The 24428-nt window shown below is 46.3% G+C and overlaps 1 protein-coding gene across 2 annotated transcripts in view; it reads right to left on the bottom strand.

The window, feature by feature from the left end:
* Positions 1-385: 385 nt before the first annotated feature.
* Positions 386-24428, bottom strand: part of RIC8A (RIC8 guanine nucleotide exchange factor A) — a 36236-nt gene continuing 12193 nt past the window's right edge. For both annotated transcript variants that reach the window (XM_032958038.2, XM_032958036.2), the window contains exons 6-12: positions 18226-18320; positions 17561-17711; positions 16043-16138; positions 11526-11670; positions 9369-9513; positions 8351-8470; positions 386-8015 (exon numbers count right to left, since the gene is read on the bottom strand). In XM_032958038.2, the coding sequence (XP_032813929.1) occupies positions 7898-8015; positions 8351-8470; positions 9369-9513; positions 11526-11670; positions 16043-16138; positions 17561-17711; positions 18226-18320 (870 nt within the window). In that variant the 3' untranslated portion in view covers positions 386-7897. The remainder of the gene's footprint in view (positions 8016-8350; positions 8471-9368; positions 9514-11525; positions 11671-16042; positions 16139-17560; positions 17712-18225; positions 18321-24428) is intronic.

Below are 24428 nucleotides of genomic sequence, written 5' to 3'. Positions count from 1 at the left end.
CCCTTCTACGTGACTTTACCGAAAGAACCAAGAAAACGTACCCATCGCATGAAAAAATTCGAACTGTAATCCTTGCTTATTCAATCCGCCCAAATTAGCAACCTAGATGCAACGATGAATTATGAAACTGCATTAAATGCGGTCGTAGAGAATAAACCACCTATTGCAGGTGATTGGTAAAGGCGCAATACAAGATAATTCCAACGCTTTTAGGTATTAATTAGGAAGCCCCACCTGGACACGAGTGTCAGTTTTGACTGGATGTCTTAAGATTTGTTTTTAGGAACACGGGCGCATTTTTTAATTTCTCAACATAACCGTGCATGTCGATTGCGCTGTTTCACGAAATGAAGCAAGCAGGAAAGTAAAAAGCATACACGACACATTGTTCACTGAAAAGGGGAAAGATATAAACCTTTAATAGTCCAACTGCAATTCGGGAGCAGTCAAAAAGTTATGACGCTACTATAACTGTGCACTAAATCATTCCGAGGCTGTATATATATATTTTTACCCGTTAATAGCACTAAACAATGTACGAATAGGGTTCGTCGTACTGAAAACAGGTATAAATTAATGCAAATACTCAAATACATTTGAATTACACGACTATATAACAGGTAAAACGACATCAAAACCTTCGAGTAGTTGTATTCCATTGCAGCATTGTGTATGATAATGGAAGTCGTATGTAACGCACAAGTCACATGCCACGGGATTATCCACAATTAAGCGGACTGGAGCTTGTATAGATAAGCGGTTATCGATTCTGCAAAAGCAAAACAAGACTCATATGCACGCTTTTATCATCTCCAGTGGCTTACACTCACCACAAATAAAATGTGGCCTGTGCTGTGCTTCCATGCCGTGTTCTACTAATTGCTTTATGCCACCAGATGCTTGGAAAATTCCAGTTCTAAAACGAAATGCTCTTTGGATTTACCGGGCGATGCAGAATGATGAGAGACTTGGATGTGGTGTTCTTCCATGCCATGTCTGTTGTGCACCACCATCCTGCACCACTTCTGACAGCCGAATAATTTATGTTAATAGAGATAGACAATTCCCCCAATATAAAAAAAAATCAATGTGAAAAATAAAGCTAGACTTTTAATTATTGTTTTTAAATTGAGTACGGACGTCCAGATTGCAGCAATGTTTTCATCCATTGCTGCTAACGCATTCCCAAGTGTCAAGTTAATAGATTTTTTTCTCCATACAAATTTATTCCAGTTTAACACGTAGGCTTTCGCGACCAATATCATCCATAATGCAAGTTTTTTTTTGGGGGGTTAGATCGCTTTGCTCTCCAACACACCGGTGTGCTGTACTAGTAACGAATTGGCACGTTCTGTTTACGTGACAAACCTTCCTAAATTGGCTCTCGGATGGTGGCGGGTTTAACGACACATTTATAAATGTATTCCATTTGTGCCAAAGGGCATATCACGAGATGAAATCCATTCGGGAAATCTTTCAGTCCGCCAACCTGATTGGCGGCCAACAGCTCGCGGAAGTGAATTTTCTTTTTCCCAGGACATCCGGACGATCCTTCGAGTAGCCTTTTCCGTCCATAGCACAGAAAGCCCCGCTATGGGATTAACACGCGACTGTTGAACCGATATACCGCTTAAGAATGCTTAAGAGCTGGAACGTGGCCGAATCGAAGGATCGCAGCGACACAACGTTTTAGCCGAGTTGGTGAAGCCACTTTTCAACAGGGGGAAATCACAAAACGGTAACTCGGCAGAATCGTTGATAAACATCAGGTAGCAGGAGGGGGGGGGGGGGTAACTTGCAAAAGGTGGATCATGCTGAACAGTAGGATAAGTCTAGAAGAGGTTGAAATAAAAGAAACAACTGCATCCTTCCAAGAAAGCAGGAGGAGTGCAGCATCGATGCTGAGACAGAGAGTTTACCGATACTTAAAGGAAATGAATAGGAACCAAATCTGGGTGGAGAAGACAACATTTGCTACGTGACTGGAAATCGGATATATATTTTTTTATACCACTACATGAAGGATAATGTTTGCGGTAGCTGTGGACGGGCGGAGCGGTTGTCGCAGGCAAGCGTTATCACCACAACTTTACTCGATTGAACAAACAGGCGGGCGGAAATGTGACTACGTCAAAAGCGGCGCGTTTGGGGGTTCGATGGGTTTGGAGCCCGGAGGAGTTGCAGCGAGTTTATCGGGCAACGTTGGGAGGTGAGGACCCCTGCAACTCTCCGTGCACACGTGTTCTCGTCGGGAAGTTTCCGCGAATAATAGCAAGCTCCAAAACGACCCTTTTCCATTGCGGCTGCAAACGTTGACATCGATCTTTTAAATCGAGAAACAAAATGTACCGCGAGTCTCACTACAATATTTGCCGCAACTTTTAAAAAGCAAACGAAGTTTTTTTTTCTTTCTTTTCTCGGCTGCGCTTGAAAAGAGCGCACCTCCGGTTAGCACGGTATTCTACGTACGGTGCGAAAGAAGTTAAACGTACGCACTTCACAAGCGATGCCCTTAGCCCCAGTATTCTTCACTGCAAGGCCCCGCGGGACACTGGTGGCCCCTGGTGGACTTTAGGGGCCATCCATTTAGCACGTACGCACGCATGGAGGGGAGAGGGGGGGGTTAACCTAAATGCGTACGCTTGCGTATGGGGGGTCTACTGACAATGTACGTGCGCATGAGAAATGGGGGGGGGGGGGGTAAAACCTCGATAAACAGGTCCCTGCAGGGTGGGCTGGTAGGAACATTGGAATTTTTTTTACACCCAACAGCACGAGATTTCACTTCGTTAAAGTATTGAAAGGGGACGGACGGACGGACACATTAATCTATTGCAGGCTGGTACACTCAGTTTACAACTTCGTTCCTACCAGTATAATTTGTCTACATTGGCCTTCAAATGAGTTAGATAGTCCGGCGGTGGACTGTTTGCTTAAACACGTTAATATTATGAATCCTTGATCGTTTCTGTGTGGATTAAATATCGGCCGTTCTATAGGATTCTGGGGGGGGGGGGGGGGGGGGGGTGGTGCGTCAGGCGTACATACGCAGGTGTGGGGAGGGGTGTAAAAAGTCCGCGTGCGTACAGGGCGGGGGGGAGGGATCAAGTTTTGACAGATTTTTGCGTACCTACTAAATGGATTGTCCCTTAGTGCAGCTCCTGACAATACACAACACGTGACAACACCCCCCCCCCATCATCATCGTGCTGCTGTCAAAACCCCAATGGTTTAAATGTGACGGCACTCACACAACTGATGATGTCTTATGGGCGAACGTGTCCCCCCCCCACCACTCTCTGAAAATGAGTGAAGAACATTGCCTTAGCACAATGAGCTTGAATGTTGACAAAGTTGTTACCATACTCATTGATTCTTTCGGTAAAGTTACGTATGTAGAAATACAATTTTTAAAAATTTAATTTTATTTCTACATACGTGACTTTACCGAAATAACCAATGAGTATTGTAATTCCAGCAGTCACGAAAGCTTCAATCCTAGATTAAAGTTGTTACCCTTTATTGTATTTTGTTACATCTTCCTTTGTATCAGCTGTCAACACTGCCATGTTCTGGATTGTCACACGACCTTTGTGCTGTGAACATTCATATTACTTGCCCGAATTGCCTCATTTTATTATTCAAGCATATCACCAATTTCTTTTTTTATTTTACGTTTAGAGATAACTGTGCGGTTATCGTTAACGCTTTATGAACCGTAAACTAGAAATGACGATCTTGATTTGAAGCTTTCGTGACTGCAGGAATCCTTACTCTGGTTCTTTCGTTAAAGTCACGTAGGTAGAAAATAAAAGAAATCACGACGTTTCGGGGGCGCAACACAAGCGTCCGTGATGACGTCATCACGGACGCTTGTGTTGACGTCATCACGGACGCTTGTGTTGCGCCCCCGAAACGTCGTGATTTATTTTATTTTCTACCTACGTGACTTTACCGAAAGAACCAAAGAGTATAGAAATGACGACTTATTTACTTTCACAATAGCAACAAGCTCGTATTGTATCATGACAGATCTGAATGGTTTGAGCGAAAGGGCTGATTATATGTTCGACGGGGGGGGAGAAGGGGCAAATGTTGTTACAGTGTTCACTGTTGTGCTCAACCATGTGCTCATTGGCCAATGGATCGGCAGCAGAATATCCAGGAATCACAATGAATCTCCTACAATTCTAGATTTAAAGCTTTCGTGACTGCTAGGATCCATACTCTTTGGTTCTATTGGGTAAAGTCACGTAGGTGAAAATAAAATAACAAAAAAATTAACAAAAAATCACGACGTTTCGGCCACAACACAAGCGGCCTTCATCAGGTGAAGGGACGAGACTGTCTGGAGGACAGTCTGGAGGACAGACTGTCTCGTCCCTTCAGCTGATGAAGGCCGCTTGTGTTGTGGCCGAAACGTCGTGATTTTTTGTTAAAATGTTTTTTTTCACCTACGTGACTTTACCCAATAGAACCAAAGAGTATGAATCTCCTACACCTGAGCCTGGAGGTTTGTGTATGATGCAGGTTCCTTAGCTACGGCTTTTGGCTGGAACATTGAACGTTATTGGCCTTTTTAAGTACTGGGACCTTAGGCTCAGCTTTGCAACAACAACAAAAACACAAAATAATGAGCATCATTGTTGTGCACTATACGCAACAAAATACAGGAGCAATGTCTCCTTTGGTTTCGAGACATATATATGAAGGAGTCATTGTCCGCTTATCTATTTTGCAAAAAAAAAAAACAAGTTGTTGCCAGTGGCGAGGGTTGGGTTCGAGCACCTTTATCGCATTCTAAAAAAAATTGAAAATGCAGGTGGCCAAGGAAAATCACGTGGAGAGTTTGTTATGAACTCCATAATCCAAGGAACGTGTACTCGGGGGGGGGGAACTGTACGGTTATCAGACAGGTGTTTTGAGACGGCAGCAATGACTGTGAATTTACGGGTCCATGAGAAAAAGCAGCTTCTGGTACCGACGAATGTGACGTGCACGCTCAAGGTCGCTGCAAATTTGTATGACAGTAAAAGGGGGGGGGGGGGCATACACGCCTTACAAACGTAATCAGGAAGAGGAGGTTAATGTGGATGTAAACAGGAAGAGGATGGGAAAGGGCAGGTTACCAAAACAACCATTAGTGTTGGCACTAAAGAGAGTTGGTCACCCACCCAAGGGGAAGGGCTGGAGCCAGATAGTTGGGATATTGCAACGGCAAGACTTTTGAGGTCATGTGTGTTTACTGCAGACCAGTCGAGTGATCTAGGTAACTGGACTGCACAGTCACGAGTTTTGGAGCTGTTATATTGAACTGTTTTGAGTAGACTCGCTTTAGATCTCTGAACAGAGCTGGAATGGATAAAACATTATATATCCACAAGCTTTGCGTTTCATGTAGGGTGGATTTTTTTGCCATCGCTAATTAGCAAATGTACGGCAATAACAAAAGCGTCGAGATCATTAAGAAAATCCATGCACTTCGTGCAAACGTTGTCTCGTTTGCATGTATTTCTGTAGAACTTCTTTCGCATCGCACGCAGCCAGCCATGCCAATCGGAGGTGCGGGAAGACACAAAACAAGAAAGCCACACTTGTACCCCCTCCCTACACAAAATGGGTGTCTACAATTACGTAAAGCCACATCAAGAGTCGAAGAGGAATGCACCCTTAAGAGCCCCAAAAGGTTTGGCTTGCGCTTGCAAAAAACAGACATCTTCCCAACAACCGCCAACTAGGTTTTTTGACAAACGGAGCTGACACGGGTATCGTTTCGCCCACTGCGGCATTTCTCTAAAGTTAAAACACCAGCAGTCAGAATGTATTTGGCGAGGCATAATATGCCAACCCACACACATCGTGCCATTTCCAGGTATTAAGCAGAAACCTTGTTTGGGAACATGCTTTGTTGACCTTGGGAATATAGGTTTTCTCTAGAACTGCTTTGTGTGTCGAGTTTGGTGTCCTTCCCCCGCACCTCCGATGAGCACGGTCGGCTACATACGGCACGAAAGAAGTTCCACATACATACAAGGGGATGCACCAAGTCTGTGGAACATTATTCCTATCCACATCAGGAACTGTCGGTTCTTTTAAATCGAGCCTAAAAAACAAATTTTATTCGATGGATTTTCTTGCTGGTTGATTGTATTTCATGGATATTGTGACTTATACGTTCAACCAGATTTTATTAGCGTTTCTCTGGGTTCCACCAATTAGGTATCAAAGTTCCGATTTTGGTTTGATCTTTTGTTTTATTGTATTCGGATTGGGTTTTTACTGGTCAGTGTTTTATTTTAATATTATTTTCATTCAACTTTTTTACCTCCCACGTACAGCGCTTTTGAGATTATAGCAATCCCTCGACAACAGCGGGGGTTCGGTTCCTGGAAAATTCCGCGGTAGGTAAATGCCGCTGATGGTGAAGTACAGGGCCTATGGGAAGTAATAGGGGGTTAGAGGAAACCATTACTGTGGTCAGACTAGTCGTAGCTTAACTACGTTGCCTGTTAATTCAATAAACACCAAATAAAATACAGTACATTACACAAAATCATAAATAAATATCACGTTTACAGATCTTTAATATTCACGATGATGATGGTGACGATGACCATGAGATGATGGGGGGGGGCTGGTTGGAGGAGGGGGCTCAGCCCACCCCTCCCCCTCTTGCTCGGGGCCACTGACGCAGCACTCTCACCACCACCACCACCACCACGATTAAGAGCAAATTTAACCCTTTCCAGAAATCGGGGAAAAAAATATAACTTTATCGGTAATGCAATAACGATGTCAGGCTGTGATGCAGTGAGATACACGCGTCACGTGAATTCCTCAACACCGTGATCACCCGTGGATACTCAAATGTCCAGACCGTGGCTGGTAAACGATGGGTATCCAGAAGTAAATCCGCGTATACTCGAAAAACCTCGCGGTTGGTAAATTCGCAGTTGGCAAGGGATTACTGTACTCATTTGAAAAGCGCTTAGTCAAACTGAGCTTATTATCACTCTTGTAAGCGATCACTATTGAGACGGGAGACAAACATGGGTGCGCCATGGTGGAGAGCTGTTAACTCCCTCGCCTGGTATACAGGCCTGGGTTCGATCCAGACCCTGACGCCAGTGGTACAAAAAAAAGACGTAGTTCTATGGTGGGGGCAAGTCTATCCTTTGGACAATTACTATTGACTTTCCACAAATTGGTAACCAATTTATTGACCCCAGAGGGATAATCGGATGGGTCAACATACATCGGGTACATCATGACAGAAACCACCGCCTGGAATTTAATGTTGATGTGCATCTCCTGATTACATCTTAGCTAGATATTGAGAAACCTGGGCTGGGTAGTTAGCTACGTGCAGACTAGTGTTTAGCCTTTATTAGGGACAAAGTCTGGAACCGAGTTAGAACTACGTAATGGATAAGAGACAGCACGAGGAGTCATGGGTTGTGCTGGAGCTAAAGCTACTGTTAAGTCAAAACTAGAGCATATGGTCAGAGTTATGGTTAAATAAATATATCATGTTAATGGCCAGGGTTAAGAATGAAGCAATTTGGGGGTGAAGGTTGGCAAAATAGGGTGAGCATTATGTATAGACAGTCTTCACTGCCATTTAAGATGCACATCTGTGTTTTTTGGGCTGATGTTAAAGTTAGCGATAGCCATTGTTCACGATCAGGAAGTAGGAGATTTTTCATGGCTGGGCCCATATTTCACCGAACGCTTCAGACAGAAGTCAGTGCGAGGGGCTGCGCGGTGGAGTGGCATGGATATATTTAGTTTCAGTGGTAGTGATCAACAGTGCAAGAAAGCCGAGTAATGCGTTGTGCCCTAAAGGAGTCAGATTTGGTTTAAGTTTCGGGTAATGGAACGTTCGCATGTGACGTGATCAGTCCGAGTCTGAGTCTGAATTGTTGGAATGTGGAGGACTTGAGTTTTGCATGGTTTCCTCCAGGGGTGCCAACTTCCCATCCACACCCACACCCATGGGCTGGATGATCTGCTCCCTGCAAGGCCACACAAAGATGTACATCATCACATCAACACCACACCGACATTACCACTACAACACCAAACACTGCTCCGTGTACCCTTTTTCCACTGAGATATCCGAGCCATGCCAACGTGGGGCCCTCATGGCACAAGCGGTTTTCCACTGGCTATTTGCCATGCAAAAGCCAGAACCAAACCATGCTATGCTGGCCATAAAAGATAACTCAGTCAAGACGGACCAAATCATGACCATTGTTTGTAGCATGGGGGCTGGTGGCAGGAAATGCGTGCAGTTACATGGCCTGGTGCGTGCCGTTGTAAAGCCTTGTGTGCACAAGAAAGCCCTTACCGTGAGAGTTTGTCAAACATGCTGACGAGTTTCATAGCTTCATGTTCCTTCTGCTCATCAGTCATCCCCTCCATGGGGTTGGGGAGTTTTTCTTCCACACGTCCCGTTATGGGGTTGATGCTGCCACACGTGTCGCAGAGAAATCAGAAAGAACCGCCACGTAGCTTTTTACAGACTGCTGGGGACAAGCGCTGTGTGAGCACCTATCGAGACTGCCGCGACGCACAAACATACGGTGTGGTCAGCACCATGCCTTTGTCTCCCCGGGTGGTAATGTTTACACACCGGACCAGGTACTCATTTTTAAGGCTAAGTCGACCTAGGGGAGGCCAAGGACCGGTTCAGAAAACCATTACCGGTGTTGGTGTTGGCTACGAGTGGCAATCGAATTCGAATCGCCGGGGGTTCGTAGCGCAGCGTACTAACAATTGCATTCCCGCTCCCCGCCCTTCCGCTCGCAACACGCACAAGTATGGAATATCAATGCATTTTCTGCCGGAATTATGTACAATTACCACTTTTAAAATACAATCACTCTGGGTATGTGTGTGCAAAGTTGAATGAGTGCAAAGACAAAGATCCCCCCTCCCACCTCCCCCCATTTAGCCTTTTCAGGCTGTTAGTGAGCACCTATGAAGGCCAGTATGGCACACAAGAGAGTGGAGTGGCCAGAACCACACTATCGTAGCACCAACGTAGGGGGTTAGCGCAATGTGCTACGAACAACAACGGGTTAAGGCTCCCCCGACCATGGCGAACGTCAGTGGCGAATATCTGAGCCAGTCCTGGGCCTCACCTCGGTTGACTCAACCTTCAATGAGTACCTGGTGCCATGTATAAACATCAGCAATGGGGAGGGCAAAGGTAATGAGGGGGGGGGGGGCATGGAAATGATCCTGGCCACCACCCCACCCTGGTGTGGTGTGCCAGCCTCCATAGATGTGCTCGCTAACAGCAATCGACTGGAGGGGAATGTGGGAGGGAGATATTTGTCTCTGTGTTTCATGCGCTGCTGTACTTGGGCTTCGCTTGCCGGTACTCCTCTGTGTCTGAATCGGAGTCGTCCGAGTAGTGGCCCTCGCCCCGTCCGCCGGCCATGAGCCCCCGCGCCGCCAGCAGGCCCGCTGCATTCCCATAGCCAGTGTACTTGACAAAGCGTGCCACTGCAGAGGAACAACAACACCACCGCCACCACCGCTTTTACCTTCACAGCACAGGTATCAAAACCAAAACTAAACTAAACTTTTTTTATTTTAGCAGGTAAGACCCACTTGAGCTGTATAGCTCTTTTCAGAAGCGACCTGGCCACAAACGATAACTCAACTAAGCAGCTTATGTGGAAATTTATAGCATACAAGTACTCTAAACGTACGTCGATTTTACATGTAGAAGGAAAAACCGGAGGACCGGAGAAAAATCCACACGACCACGGGGAGATCATGCAAACTCCAAATATACAGGCGTCAGGGTCGGGATCAAACCCATGCCCCTCCTGTATACAAGGCGAGGTGATTAACATCTCGCCACTCCACAGCAGCAGCAGCAAGAATATTAACAGCATCTTCAACAGCAGCAGCAAAGACAGCAACATTAAACGTGTATTGTAGTTGGGAAATGTAAATAAAATGGTATGTAATTTTTAAAAGAAGCAGATTATTTCAGGGGTGGCCTCCAGTCCGAACTGTATCATGTCACGTTTCATATTTCGGTTGGCATTGTCGTCGACAGCCAATACCAACAAGAGAAGTGCCAGAAACAACGCCAACATGAACATAAGTAGCCACTGTATCCATCAACAACAGGGCAGATAACAACATCAACACCAACCTCGCTATCAAAACAATACCAACATTATATATATAAAAAAAAATCAAAAGCATACTTATCATTAACACGTTAAAAATGTCAACTGAACCCATGATTCTAACAGAAGCATTTGCCTTCATCACCAACGGCACCATCAAACCTAGCAACAGCAGTAACATCATAAGTTGTCTTGATACAAAGCTACATTTACATGCGAAATTAATTCACACTGTATGCATAAAGTGACATTAAACTGCGGCGATACATTCAAGAGAAGCATTATCAACATCACCATGACCGTCAACAGACGCATCAAAGAACATTACCTCCAGCAATCTTTTCAACATCACCGATAAATGCTCAATCCTGTTATCCGTGACAGTGTTTGCAAACGGGGTTTACGTGGATAAAAAAAATTTCGTAGCTAAGAGGAGTTTCCCCCGCGCATCGTCTGCTGAAATAATAATTCGAAACCACTTAACTCCCCAGGTGTCTCTGTGCTGCTGCGTCACACATACAGCAACAACTTGGGCAACCCGGCAAACGTTGCACGGCCTCAACGTGAACACCAAACTTAACACGCGCGAAGGTTTTCACAGCCAACATTTCGCACTTGGCTCGTGAGCTAGGTCACGCAATGATCTAACATCGCATCGCGTTCCAAAAACGGCCCACTTCGATCGATCGACTATGGCGCGTCGTCAGCAAGGGACCCGTTTGCGTCAAAACGGGTGACCACTCGCGACAGCAATCGCAAAAAAGTGCCCTTGCTATCTTACACCGGTGTCGAGTTATTTGTTTGATCCACGGATCATGGGGGGGGGGGGGGGGCGACTAAGAGGGCGGCGCCATTTCTTTGAGGGTCACGGTCCGCTTCGCTTCGAACGTCGACCGCCAAACGAAGTGCGCAACTTGCTGCAGGGGTTTGCGCGTCATAAGACGGGGCGACGTGTCCTCAATGCGACAGCCGTCTCTCCCTCGAGCTAATGTAATTCTCGGATTTTGGTGTTTGACGTGGTCTCAAACAAAGCATCGCATCCAGTTGCTAAATTTGGCTGCTGACGATTGTTCTTCAACCCACCGGTGAGCCGAAACAACAATCATCGCGCCCGCGTTATACGCTTGTGCACCTGACAAGTGAATTTGTTCGCCTGTGTCAGGTGGTGGAAGGTTCTCAACGGCACAAACTGCCTCGGACCACGGTGTGGCCCAACCCAAAAAAAAAATCAATTGTGAATTATAAGCAACAGGCATGATTAATTCCCACATTCGTCACAATCGCCCTGCCAGGCGCAGGCTCACTTCGTGTTGCCGCGACGCGGAGTGGGAGGTGTGGCGTGGTGCTCCTTGCAGGGTGCAAGCATCCTACCACTCTCTTTGCACAGCACGAAGAGGAACTCTGCAGCACAGTGCTTGACGTCGGTGTCGATGTGAGTCATGAGACGCACCAGCTTGTTCCTCAGCGTGTTGCCCACCTCCGGCCGATTTGTGACATCCTTCAATGGGGGCAGCACCTGGATTGGCACGAACAAAACGTCAACAAACATCGCCACCTCAGTAGATTGTCCCTAGCATAGAATGACATACTGTGCATACAAACTAAACTATAACTATTTCTTATTTTACCAGGTAAGGCCCACAGTGCAGATCTTTTTCAGAAGCGATCTGGCCACGAATGATAGCTCAACGAAGTGGCTTATCACGAGGAAATTTATAGCAGCCAAATACTCGCACATTTAGAAATCTGGAGGGACAAACCGAAGGACCCGGAGAAAAATCCACACGACCACGGGGAGAACACGCAAACTCCAAATATGCAGGCGTCGGGGTCGAGATCGGAATCGAACCCACGACCTCCTGCATACCAGGCGAGGTAGTTAACATCTTGCACACTGTGGCGCCCTCTGTGCTGTTGCTGAAGAATGCATAGTAATATTGACAAGCAACAAGGTGAAGGTGGAGTCACAAGCATGCCGGCCCAGTCACCATCACCTCCACGGCAATGCGTCGTAGATCGCGGTGAAGTATGTTCACCAGCGAGATAAACCATGTCCATTTGGAACTCTCACAGGCAGCAGTGCACCACGCCATGTCGGGAAATCGACTCTGGAAGGTGACATCATTGGGCTACTTCCGAGACCCTTATTAAGGGACCACTTAGCCACACTGCGTATGCTTGCGCTCTGTCAAGTGGCCCGCCATCGATGTTCGTCGTGTTTGCAGTCAAATTGAAATGCTTAACTCTCAGAGATGGACTTTGCCATATTAAGTGAAAAAACCCACATGTACGATGGTGGTCATTTTGTTGTACAGTCCAGCTCATTGCTCTCTCACCTCTGGGCCGCCCAGTCAATTATTTGTTTTTTTACCGAGTGGACATAGAAGCGATCAGGTATCGATACCAAACAACACGGATGTTTATGGTTAGGAATCGGATATGCGTTGCTGCGATTGTAACAGAGTGCACCCAGGCACATCTACACACATATAATATCACACGAGCACATTGTACGCGCAATTTAACGGGGAACCAAAAGTTCAAATGCTCAGATTACTTGTTGATAGTGCAATACAAAGGAATTTATAAATTAAAACTAACAAAAATATTTCTGGTAGCTAACTGCCCCTGCCACCCCCCCCCCTCCCACGCAACCCTCCACAATCTCACCGTGCCACCGCTGTCACTGTTGCCATCATTATTATCATTGGCGTGTAAAGGCAGTTCGACCCCCCCAGTGACACTCTTCATGTTACCCAGCAGGAACGATAGCTAATACCCCTGGTGTGCTTTAGCACACAACCTGACGTATCAGCAAGAAATATGCATGCATTTCACTTTAAAACGAGCGCTTAATTTGACTATCGGGGAGTTAAAAGAAAGAAATATATTTTTTAATGTCACCAGGTAAGGCCCACTGAACTATTTGCTCTTTTTCAGAAGCGACCTGGCCACAAATGATAGGCGAACGAAGTGGCTTATCGCGTGGACATTTATAGCAGCCAAATACTCTAAACGCGTGTTTCTAAACGTGGAGGAAAAAAAAAAAGAGAGGACCCAGAGAAAAATCCACACGACCACGAGAACAGGCAAACTCCAAATATACAGCAGCAGGCGTCAGGGTCGGGTTAGAACCCACGGCCTCATGCACACCAGGCGAGGGAGATAACATCTCGTACCCACCGCGGCACTTCGTAATTGCGCCATTCATAAAAATGCCTCAAGCCAAGGTGGAACGAACCACCACATTTATCATTCGGAAGCCCCACTGAAAACAGAAACAAGGTCCTGCGCTGCCAGAATTGGTCACTCGCAATTGGCTTCGTATTAAGCAGGATCTCCTGCATTAGGCAGCGTTGACAATGTCTGTACAATCAAGTACATGCATCATGAAAAGCACTGGCATCTGAGCCAATACGGTGTGAGACATATATTGAAATGCGCAAACCAAACTGGTAGATATTTTATCAGCACATTGAGGGCCGAGTCTCCATCTAAGATGTCCCAGTGTGCCTGTACAGCCAGCCTTCCGTCAGAATCTGCGATGTGTCATCAAGACATAAGAACTAATTCTTTGGCTATTGCACGTTGCATAAAAAAAAATTGCGCAGCCTCCTGCCAATTTATCATGGCTATGGGTGGTGATGTCGCAGCTTAGGAGTGTCTTTCTTCCTGAACCGGAACTGAAGGGTGTGGAGGATTAATCTACTGTTAGCCGTGTGTTTTTTAACAGCTTCCCACCAGAATCCCTCTACAAATCAAATGTCCGCTCACCCAACCCCAACCCACGAGGCATAAATTGCACGACCAAGGCCACTGGTTTCTATCATCGGTTCTATGGACCGCGATGATTCTATGAAACCCAATGTGCAAGCCCTAACTTAAAGAGTTTTTTTACGTGACTGATACTCCAGAATGTGACCTTTGCCTTCTGTACCTATGGACATCACTAACTTGTTGCGTTAGTGATCACAGAACACGATTGGGTGATCAGACCACTGAACCGTTTCGCTTTTGGAGAAACTCCATAGCCTCAACCGCACAAAAGGTGCTGCGAGTTTTCTCATATCGTTCTTCCTGGTGGCTTTTGGAAGGCAGACCACCGTGGGGCCACAAGCCGGCAGCCTACGAGTATCGTGTCAAATCCTCCCATGGCACGGGGAAGTGTGCAGCTGTGCTGGCCTCTTGCCGAGAGGCCGATGGAACATCTCTTCAGCACTGACAGGTTTACCACGGAGCACGTGGGTTTGGCGACCCTCTCTATGCTAGTGCCCATGCGCCAATCGCGGGTATTGAAAGGCAGGAACGCGACAGCATGGCTGCACCTGGTGATATCATGTTATCTCAGGCATATGATGAAGGGCATAGGTTTCCTCTGACAAAGATAACAAACATGGAAACTGGCCAACCATCTCAATGCCAGCACCCCTCAGAAAGGGAGTTTTGAGATCTAGGAAGGACATCTTTGATAAACAAGTGAAATTATAGACTTAAAGCTTTAGTGACTGCAGGAATTCCTATTCTTTGGGTCTTTCGGTAAAGTAACGTAGACTTCAAATAAAATAAAAAAAACTAAGACGTTTCAATCGCAACACAAGCGGTCGTCTTCAGGAAAAGGGGGGTTAGTTTCCAAGGCAAACTGAAATTAGAATTTGTCACCCCATGCACGATGACCAATCATATCATTAGTACATACGGTAATATGCGCTATTTTAAGAGTGCAAGCCTATCGCTAAAGCGAGATGTTCCATAAACATGGCCTGCAGTAGTTTTGCAGTAGGGGGAGATGATTGTTACATGTTCCTCCAATCGAGTCATATTGCGGGTAACCTTTCAAATGTATCAAATGCGCACCATGACACTTTCACATGTGGCCTACTCACATATGGCCTACACAGATGCAGTGTCCAGGCTGAACTTGTTACCCACAGCACACCGTTGCTTGACATCGCTGTAAACAAGAGGCAATCTCAGTGCGTGTCAAAGCATCAGAGATTAACCCTTTCCCATTCTGAGAAGTCTGCAAGTTGCAGGGTGCGTGTCCCGTTCACCACTAAATCCTGGAACGCACAAGCGGCTAAGTGTTAATTTTATTTAGAGCGACTTAGCGCCGTTGTTTTTAAAGACACTGTACTCACTCGAGAGAACCGTAGCGACACGACCACACTCCATGATAGCTGGTGCCAAACTGTGCCACATGCCCCCCCCGCATGGCTTTGTGGGAGCCTCTTTATCGGTATATCTTCAGGTCGGAAGACGTACCGAGGGCTTCCACAAGGCCATGCGGTGGTAGTGCTTAAGGGGGCTCGCAATTTGAATCCAGCATACTGCCCTGGTTATTTGTTAGCGCTTCTCAGTGGACGTTTAAGATCCCTTGACATCATTATGAAGGCCATTGTTTGCGCAAACTACCCGCAAATTACTGGAGTGCAATTACATGTGGTAATCCATAATAGGTTTTATGGGCTGGATCGTGTAAATATAAATGTGTCGTTAAACCCACCAATTAGTAAGGTTTGTCACGTTAAAAAAACATGCCAATTTGTTACTAGTTCAGCACACACCTGGTGTGTTGGAGAGTAAACCCACAATATTTATAACTCGAGTACCATGACTGTTCCACCGGTATTTACAAACAGCCTCATCAGGTGACAGCCAGAGTTGTGGAGAAATCCTCCTGTTTCGGTTTTAGAGGGATAAATGTGATGTCGTCACTTGTAACACCGTCCCTGCTGTGAAACCATTGCAGACCACCGTCTGTGGAACAAAGCGCCTTCGCGAGCACCCTGCGCTATTAGAATGCCGTGAATATCAAATGCACTCAACTATAATCCATCCGATTGTTAACCGGAAAGAAAAGAAAAAAAACACACACACAACACCCTCACCCGGTTGCGGAGAAACTTGCGCATGTCACTGTGCTGCCGGGAACACTCAGTGAGCAGATTGACAACTGGCGTGAGGTTCTCTTTCAAACGATGGCCCTGGAAGACGGAAATAAAAGGGACACGAAGGCAGCCAGGACATTCGTAGCCATTCATCAGCATACACAAGTGTAAGCAAAATACCCCACAAACACCACCTGTCGCCACAAGTCAGGCCACCATTCTCACGAACGAACGAACGAACAAACGGGGTGGTCCAATTATAAACACCCCACCCGATTTAAAATACACCCTCTTACTTAAATCTTCTCAACACGCGATTGAATACCTTGAAAGCGATGGCTTCATATATCTTACGGAGGCGAGCGTTGAAAGGTTTAATGCGTGTTGAGATCAGTGGCACACTGGCAGCAGAGGCTTTGAAATGAAATGTTCTCAATAATCTCCACCTGTTTTTTGTTTGAGGGGTCTCTAGAATAAAATCATCCTTTATTGTTTATACGTGAAGAAAACTCACACAATCGGTGGTGGAAAGTCGGATTCAAAGTGGCAACTTTCCAAGGCGCACTTCGCATATCGCGCGACAACCTGCACGTTAATAGCGATGAACACAAACGTAATTGACCATCACTGTGATTGAGAAATTTTAATTACGAGCACAACCGTGAGAAAGATGCAGCAATTCACGTCGTTTCACATTACTGCTCCAGAGAGCTTCCCGCAAAAAGTAAAAAAAAAATTGTGGTAAAATCTGGACATTGATCGCTTTTATAATTTAAAAGGGGCTCCAAATGTCTCTTTACCCTCTTCACACTCCGGTGTGAGAAACTAGGTTGAGCAGTAATTGCTCCGCTCTAACGCCATCAGTGCCGAGGAATTATCAGTGTGTACCCCCTTAAGTGTTGTGTTCATTGCACCCGCTGAATAATTAACTCAACTAGAGACTGTCCTTGCCTGAACTGTGTCTTCTGCGCTCGGTAAGGGCCTTTATCTCGCGTCAAATTTTGTTTAGCGGTGAGGGACACGAAACCAAATATTTGAAAAATCCCACCAGGAAGTGGCTTCACACAGCCAGACAGGAATCCTACACATTTCTGGAATGGTAGCACAACAGCAAAAAGAACCAGAATGGTGCTGGTACACAACCTATTATATGTAACCGTTACGGTATTACAGTAATTTAAGTTTACGTATTTTTGTTGCGGCACGCACTTGGTGTGACGAGAAGCCACCCGTGGATGTTGCTGCACAGCAAATTTTTATTACTGGAAATTTAATACAATTTAATATTTGGACACGCACTGTTTTCGATTTCTTATGTAACGTGGTTGTTTTCGCTCTAACTTTAATTTGTTTTTTTTTGCTAATTGCACCAATAGTTGTACTTAAAAAACATTTTTTAAAAATTGCTCTTGTCATTTTAGTGACCCAGGTTCACTCTTGCAAATGAGACTTATCCTAGTTTTTTTTAGCTCTTTCCAGCTTAAAATGAGTCTTGTTAACACTATTAGCCACGCTCACCCGGTCGAGGCGTTTCTCCATGAAGCCCAGCAGGGCCACCGGCACGTCCATGTTGCGCCCATTGTACTCTGCCGAGCCGGGCCGCACGGGGGGTGACAGCAGCTCCTCCAGCGAAGAGGGTGGCAGGTTCGTCAGGAGGTTCACTGTATGCCTACGGTCATAATTATATAATTTAGTTTGAAAAGTAATTTCTTTAGAACTACTTTTGTTTTCAGTTTGTTGTCCTTCCCCCGCACCTACGATTAGCACTGTTGGTTACGTACGGTGCGCGAAAGAAGTCCATTGTACGTCAATACAAGGAGATGGATTCTCAAGCTGTAACCGCTGCCGCACAACAGTGTGAGAACGAGCTCCCTTTCCGCTCAAGGTTTGTGATGCCTTTCTCCTTATTCACTCCGCTTCCTTCTCACCCTTGACTTATATACATATCTTTAAATGTTCAGCAAACTTGTTGCTGTACGTAACTTTCGTTTGCATATAATGCGCAAAACTGTAAAAAAAATCTCCGAGGGAAGATAATATTCTTGTAACACAAACGTAACAGTAAACCTTAACGGACACCTTATTTAATTGTTACCGATAACCAGATCGTATGGCAAACGCAATTCGTGCATGCACAAGCAGCCACGCATAATCGCAAAGACGATGAAGGAAAGATGACGAACCCATGGAATTCCTCCGTCCGGTCCTCCCCATCTGCAGTGGCCATGAGGCAGCGACGAAGAATCGAGACGAGGCCGCAATACTGTGCGGCGTCCTCCTGCAAAATCGGGCACACCAGGGGGCAGATCCATACACACACACACACACAAAGACAAATATCGCCCATATAGCCTTGACGGACTGTTGGGGCAAGTGCTGTTAGCGAGCGCCTATTAAGGCCGGAACGGCACACGAGGGGGTGGGGTGGCCAGCACCACGGTCGGTCCACCTTTGTCTCCCCAGTGGCGATGTTTAGACACCGCACCAGGTACTCATTTGAGGCCGAGTAGACCTAGGGGAGGCCCAGGACCGGTTCAGACAATCGTCACTGGTGTTGGCCATGAGCGGGAATCGAACTCGGCTCACCGGGTTCGTAGCGCTGTGCGCTAACCGCGACACTACACACACACACCAGGACAATCCACGTTGGGCTGTTAGGGTATACACACACAGAGACGCGAGTGCACTAGTTTGGGCATGCGTGCGCACACACACACATTTTTGGGCAACGCATGCAAATGGTAGAATTACCAATGATAAGCACAAGGTCAAGAATCAAGACATGAGCTGCGAGGGTTTTAGAGCAATGCACTCAAAGGCCACCAAGCCAATGGACGCAAACAACCATAATTTGCCACTAAGTGGCAGTGACGTGACTACAGCACTTTCTCCAGGATAGGCGCACTTTGAGGCCACTTGGGGGTCATTGAAGGCTAGCTTCCGAAAGTTGATGGAAAAGACACGTGTGTTTAAGTATTTCCGAAACTCAGTCAAGGGCTGCCGATGTTCTTTGCCTCCTTAGTAACACTCATTAATACCAAACCCCTGATATACCTGAATGGCTTATCTGACCACTGATGTATGGTAGGTCATCTCATGTGGTATGGAAGCATGGGAATCTTTTCTTTCTCTGAGAAAGCTGGAACACACCTCCTCTATTCGCAAGGGCCTGCAGTGAACTTGGACCTGGTATACACGACTGATGCAGCCACAGAGGTGGCAGTTCAAAGACTTTTCAGCTTGAAATGATAAAGTTCTTATTTTCAGCATTTAACAGCGAGGCAAGAGCGGGCTACTGCAGGCTTCAATTGGGTAGCTGCATGGTTGCCGACTCCCACAATTGAAGAACATCGGGCACAGATAACAAACCGATCGTCGGTACACAGATGGCATATGCACAAAGACAAAGATCCTCCGTATAGCCTTTCAACAGACTATTGTGGGGCAAGTGCTTTTAGCGATCACCTATTAAGGCCGGCACGGCACACGAGGGGGTGGGTGACCAGCCCCACGCCCGGCCGCCTTTGTCTCCCTAGTGGCGATGCTTACCACACACCGCACCAGGAAATCATTTGAGGCCGAGTTGATTGAGAGGAAGCCCAACTCATTCGAGGCCGTGAGTGGGAATCGAACTCAGGTCACCGGATTCGTAGCGCAGGTTGAGTCGACCTAGGGGAGGTCCGACTCATTTGTGGCCATGAGCAGGAATCGAACTCCAGGTCACCGGGTACATATCACAGCGCGCTAGCCACGACACCACCGCTCCCCACTGGCATATTCACAAATGCACACAGTCAGTACGCGTGCAAACACCTACAATGGGGCATTGCGGTTTACTCTTTCCAGTTCAGTTCAAATGCGAAACCAGATAGAGGTCAAAATCCACAATTTCATGCATTCCTTAGCTGGAAGTTCACATCAGCATGGCTAAAACTGCATCGCCCTGTATTATTCAATAATTGAACACAGACAGCTCTGCATAAAATGACGCAAAAAAACCCCCCACAGCAGCCAGTAAAAGCTGACATCCAGAAATAGTTTAAATTAATTAATAAATAGTCGGGCTTGCGAAGCCACACGGGGTGAATGGCGTGTTCGTGTTTAAGTTGCTAAAGTTCTTATCGTCTTGCGTGCTTAGACTTGTGCTCTGCAATCTGCCGCTGACCCAACTACACGCCTCATTTAGAGAGCCGCCAGGACTTGATATCTGTAAGATATGCATCGCGCTCCATGCATCTCACTCTGTTCAGTAGCCCTTATGAGATGCACCACTTGTTTTGCAAGGGAATGACGAAGGGTGGTGGCCATGGTCCCAAAAAATGTGACGATGTTGCGTTGGTAATGGTGCACAAAGCACAATTAACAAAACAAGCTCAACGCATTAATCTGTAACGTAAACTAGATCATCGATTATCCGGCAGCTTGGGAGGGCGGGAGGGGGTGCCGAATTTTTTTTTAAAACGTCGGATAACCGCATAACTATTAAAGGAGCTTATTTTTGTAGGTGTTGTGCACGTGTTTTGTGTTTTAAATGTGTTTACTATATGAAATTTGCATAAATAAACAAAGACAAAAATAAATTCCAAATGTAAAAAGTTGCCGTATTTACTGTACCGTACTTACAGTGAGGGATCAAAAGTATTTGATCCTCTGCTGATTTTGTACGTTTGCCCACTGACAAAGAAATGATCAGTCTATAATTATAATGGTAGGTTAATTTGAACAGCTAGAGACAGAATAACAACAAGAAAATCCAGAAAAAGCATGTCAAAAATGTTATAAATTGATTTGCATTTTAATGAGGGAAATAAGAATTTGACCCCCTCTCAATCAGAAAGATTTCTGGCTCCCAGGTGTCTTTTATACAGGTAACGAGCTGAGATTAGGAGCACACTCTTAAAGGAAGTGCTCCTAATCTCAGCTTGTTACCTGTATAAAAGACACCTGTCCACAGAAGCAATCAATCAATCAATCAGATTCCAAACTCTCCACCATGGCCAAGACCAACGAGCTCTCCAAGGATGTCAGGGACAAGATTGTAGACCTACACAAGGCTGGAATGGGTTACAAGACCATTGCCAAGTAGCTTGGTGAGGTGACAACAGTTGGTGCGATTATTCGCAAATGGAAGAAACACAAAGAACTGTCAATCTCCCTCGGCCTGGGGTTCCATGCAAGATCTCACCTCGTGGAGTTGCAATAATCATGAGAACGGTGAGGAATCAGCCCAGAACTACGCGGGAGGATCTTGTCAATGATCTCAAGGCAGCTGGGACCATAGTCACCAAGAAAACAATTGGTAACACTATGCCGTGATGGACTGAAATCCTGCAGCGCCCGCAAGGTCCCCCTGCTCAAGAAAGCACATATACATGCCCGTCTGAAGTTTGCCAATGAACATCTGAATGATTCAGAGGACAACTGGGTGAAAGTGTTGTGGTCAGATGAGACCAAAATGGAGCTCTTTGGCATCAACTTAACTCGCCGTGTTTGGAGGAGGAATGCTGTCTATGACCCCAAGAACACCATCCCCACCGTCAAACATGGAGGTGGACACATTATGCTTTGGGGGTGTTTTTCTACTAAGGGGACAGGACAACTTCACCGCAACAAAGGGACGATGGACGGGGCCATGTACCGTCAAATCTTGGGTGAGAACCTCCTTCCCTCAGCCAGGGCATTGAAAATGGGTCGTGGATGGGTATTCCAGCATGACAATGACCCAACACACACGGCCAAGGCAACAAAGGAGTGGCTCAAGAAGAAGCACATTAAGGTCCTGGAGTGGCCTAGCCAGTCTCCAGACCTTAATCCCATAGAAAATCTGTGGAGGGAGCTGAAGGTTCGAGTTGCCAAACGTCAGCCTCAAAACCTTAATGACTTGGAGAAGATCTGCAAAGAGGAGTGGGACAAAATCCCTCCTGAGATGTGTGCAAACCTGGTGGCCAACTACAAGAAACGTCTGACCTCTGTGATTGCCAATAAGGGTTTTGCCACCAAGTACTAAGTCATGTTTTGCAGAGGGGTCAAATACTTATTTCCCTCATGAAAATGCAAATCAATTCATAACATTTTTGACATGCGTTTTTTCTGAATTTTGTTGATGTTATTCTGTCTCTCACTGTTCAAATAAACCAACCATTAAAATTATAGACTGATCATTTCTTTAGTCAGTGGGCAAACGTACAAAATCAGCAGGGGATCAAATACATTTTTCCCTCACTGTACCACTCCAATTGTAAACTCTGCATGGGGTGATGTACGCAGTACGTTGCTTTTGTTTCAACGACCGCATATTTGACGATCGCCGAACTTATGCGAACGCCGAATTACGCAACGCTTTTTCGCCGAATCGCAGTTCTTATTTTTCTATTTTCATCCCTGTAGGTGTTAAGTCATGAAAAATGTATGTACGTGCAGTATTTCACTGCTCAAGTTGAAGGTCGTGTATGTGCTGTATATATTTGACACCGAAATCAAGCATAGCTACTTTTTTCGTCACGCACATGGTGCCGAACCCCGGGACTGGTGAACAGCCTTTGGAGCAGTTTTGCCGGGTCAGATCGGGACTGCCGCATAATGTTGGAAGCCAGATAATCGCACGCCGGATAATCGATGATCAACTGTATATTTCCTTTGATGACAATGTTTGTAATTTTCATGGGCAGGATATCAAGGCGCAGCCGAGGTATGAAGAGTATCCAGTACGGGGGCATGGAAGTGGCTTTGCTGCTTTTTGCAGTTGACGTACTCTTTTGCCTCGTCAATCTGTGATCTCCAGCATGCACTTGAACGGTTTGATGCCGAGTGTCACGAGTGATGCAAGTGGGAGCGGGAGATCGGCTGGCGGATCGGTGCTGCGTCCGCAGTGTTGAGTGCACCGTACCATTCCCTGGTAGTGAAGCGGGACCTGAGTTCTCAAACAAAGCTCACGGTTTACAGGTCGATCCACATTCCCACCCTCACCTATGGTCATGAGCTTTGGGTAATGACCGAAAGGATGAGATCGCAGGTACAAGGGGTCGAAATGAGGTTTCTCCGCAGGGTTGCCGGGCTCACTCTCCTTGATCGGGTGAGGAGCTCAGTAATCCGCAAGAGCCTCAGTCGAGTCGCTGCTCCTCCGGATCGAGAGGAGCCAGTTGAGATGGTTCAGGCACCCAGTAAGTATGCCCCCCGGTAGACTCGCCCTGGAACTCTACCGGGCAGCACGTCCCACTGGGCGAAGACCCCGGGGCCGGCCCAGGACACGCTGGGGGGGATGACGTCGCACAGCTGGCCTGGGAACGCCTGGGAATTCCCCAAGAAGAGCTAGAGTGTGTATAGTAGTGCATAGTGTATCGTGTAGTGTGTAGTGTAGTGTCAAGTGTAGTGTATAGCTTAGTAGCGTATAGTGTAGTAGTGCTGGACTCTGTCGCCAGGGAAAGCGAGGTCAGGACCGCCACTACTCAACATGCTGCTGCCGCCGCGACCCTCACCAGGACAAGCGGATTGAGAAACGAACGAACAAACGAATGGCAGTGTTATTGACCAGTGCGTTGCACTTTTTGTTATATGTGAGAGGTAGGCGACCGGGCAGCTGCGGGACCGTTCACATCATCCACATTCACTCACTGGGGAACGCAGAGACTGTTGGCCAATCATTCACCTCAAAGCCACCATTCCTGCACTCATAACACAGCTTCGTTTTTGTCTTCTCCCGTTTACGCGAATTCTCAAATAACTACCGTCTAAAAAAGTGTTAGTTCGTGTGAATGGCATCAATTTCAAACAGGAGCCTGTTGGATATGTTTTTAGGTTTCCCATTCAGACGTAGAATACCCCCTAGACAGTTATGTTTTGATCAGTTTTTTTTTAATACATCTGAACCCATCTGTTTTGGGAGTTTCAAGCTGTTGTGCATGCCAGGTTTGGTGATATCGTTTGTTGTGTACACGTTGACGGCTGGTTTGAATTTAGTTCAATTACTGAACCTTGTAAACAAAATCTGCAAGTGAAGTGGCAATCATGAAGCACTCTCAGAAATAACTCTAAAATCGGGTACACACAAGTCAATGTCTGCCCTCTGCTGGACAACACAGTCTTCTTCTTTCGGATTGACTGATATAGATGCAGAGCAATGACAACAATTTCACATCCCGGTAGTCAAGCCAGAAAACCACATCCGGAGCAGTGGAGTGTATCGCTGTGATGTCTCCTTCGTATTTGTGGATTGGGCATTGGATGAACACAGTCGCACATTGGAGGGTTTTTAATTGTCCATTTGTGCATCAGGTAGTCGCATCTGCGATGGTTTGTACGGATGTGGTTTAGGGTGGACCATGAGCTTCGTGGAAGATACACTATGTAACATAATTTTTGTTCCTGGGTAGTAAGTGTTATTTCCTAA

Source organism: Petromyzon marinus, chromosome 21 (assembly GCF_048934315.1).
Source record: "Petromyzon marinus isolate PM22_M1 ecotype Great Lakes invasive population chromosome 21, UKy_Petmar_22M1.pri1.0, whole genome shotgun sequence".
NCBI lineage: Eukaryota > Metazoa > Chordata > Hyperoartia > Petromyzontiformes > Petromyzontidae > Petromyzon > Petromyzon marinus.
Note: the sequence above shows the minus strand (reverse complement) of the source record. Positions and strands in the feature narration are given on the sequence as shown.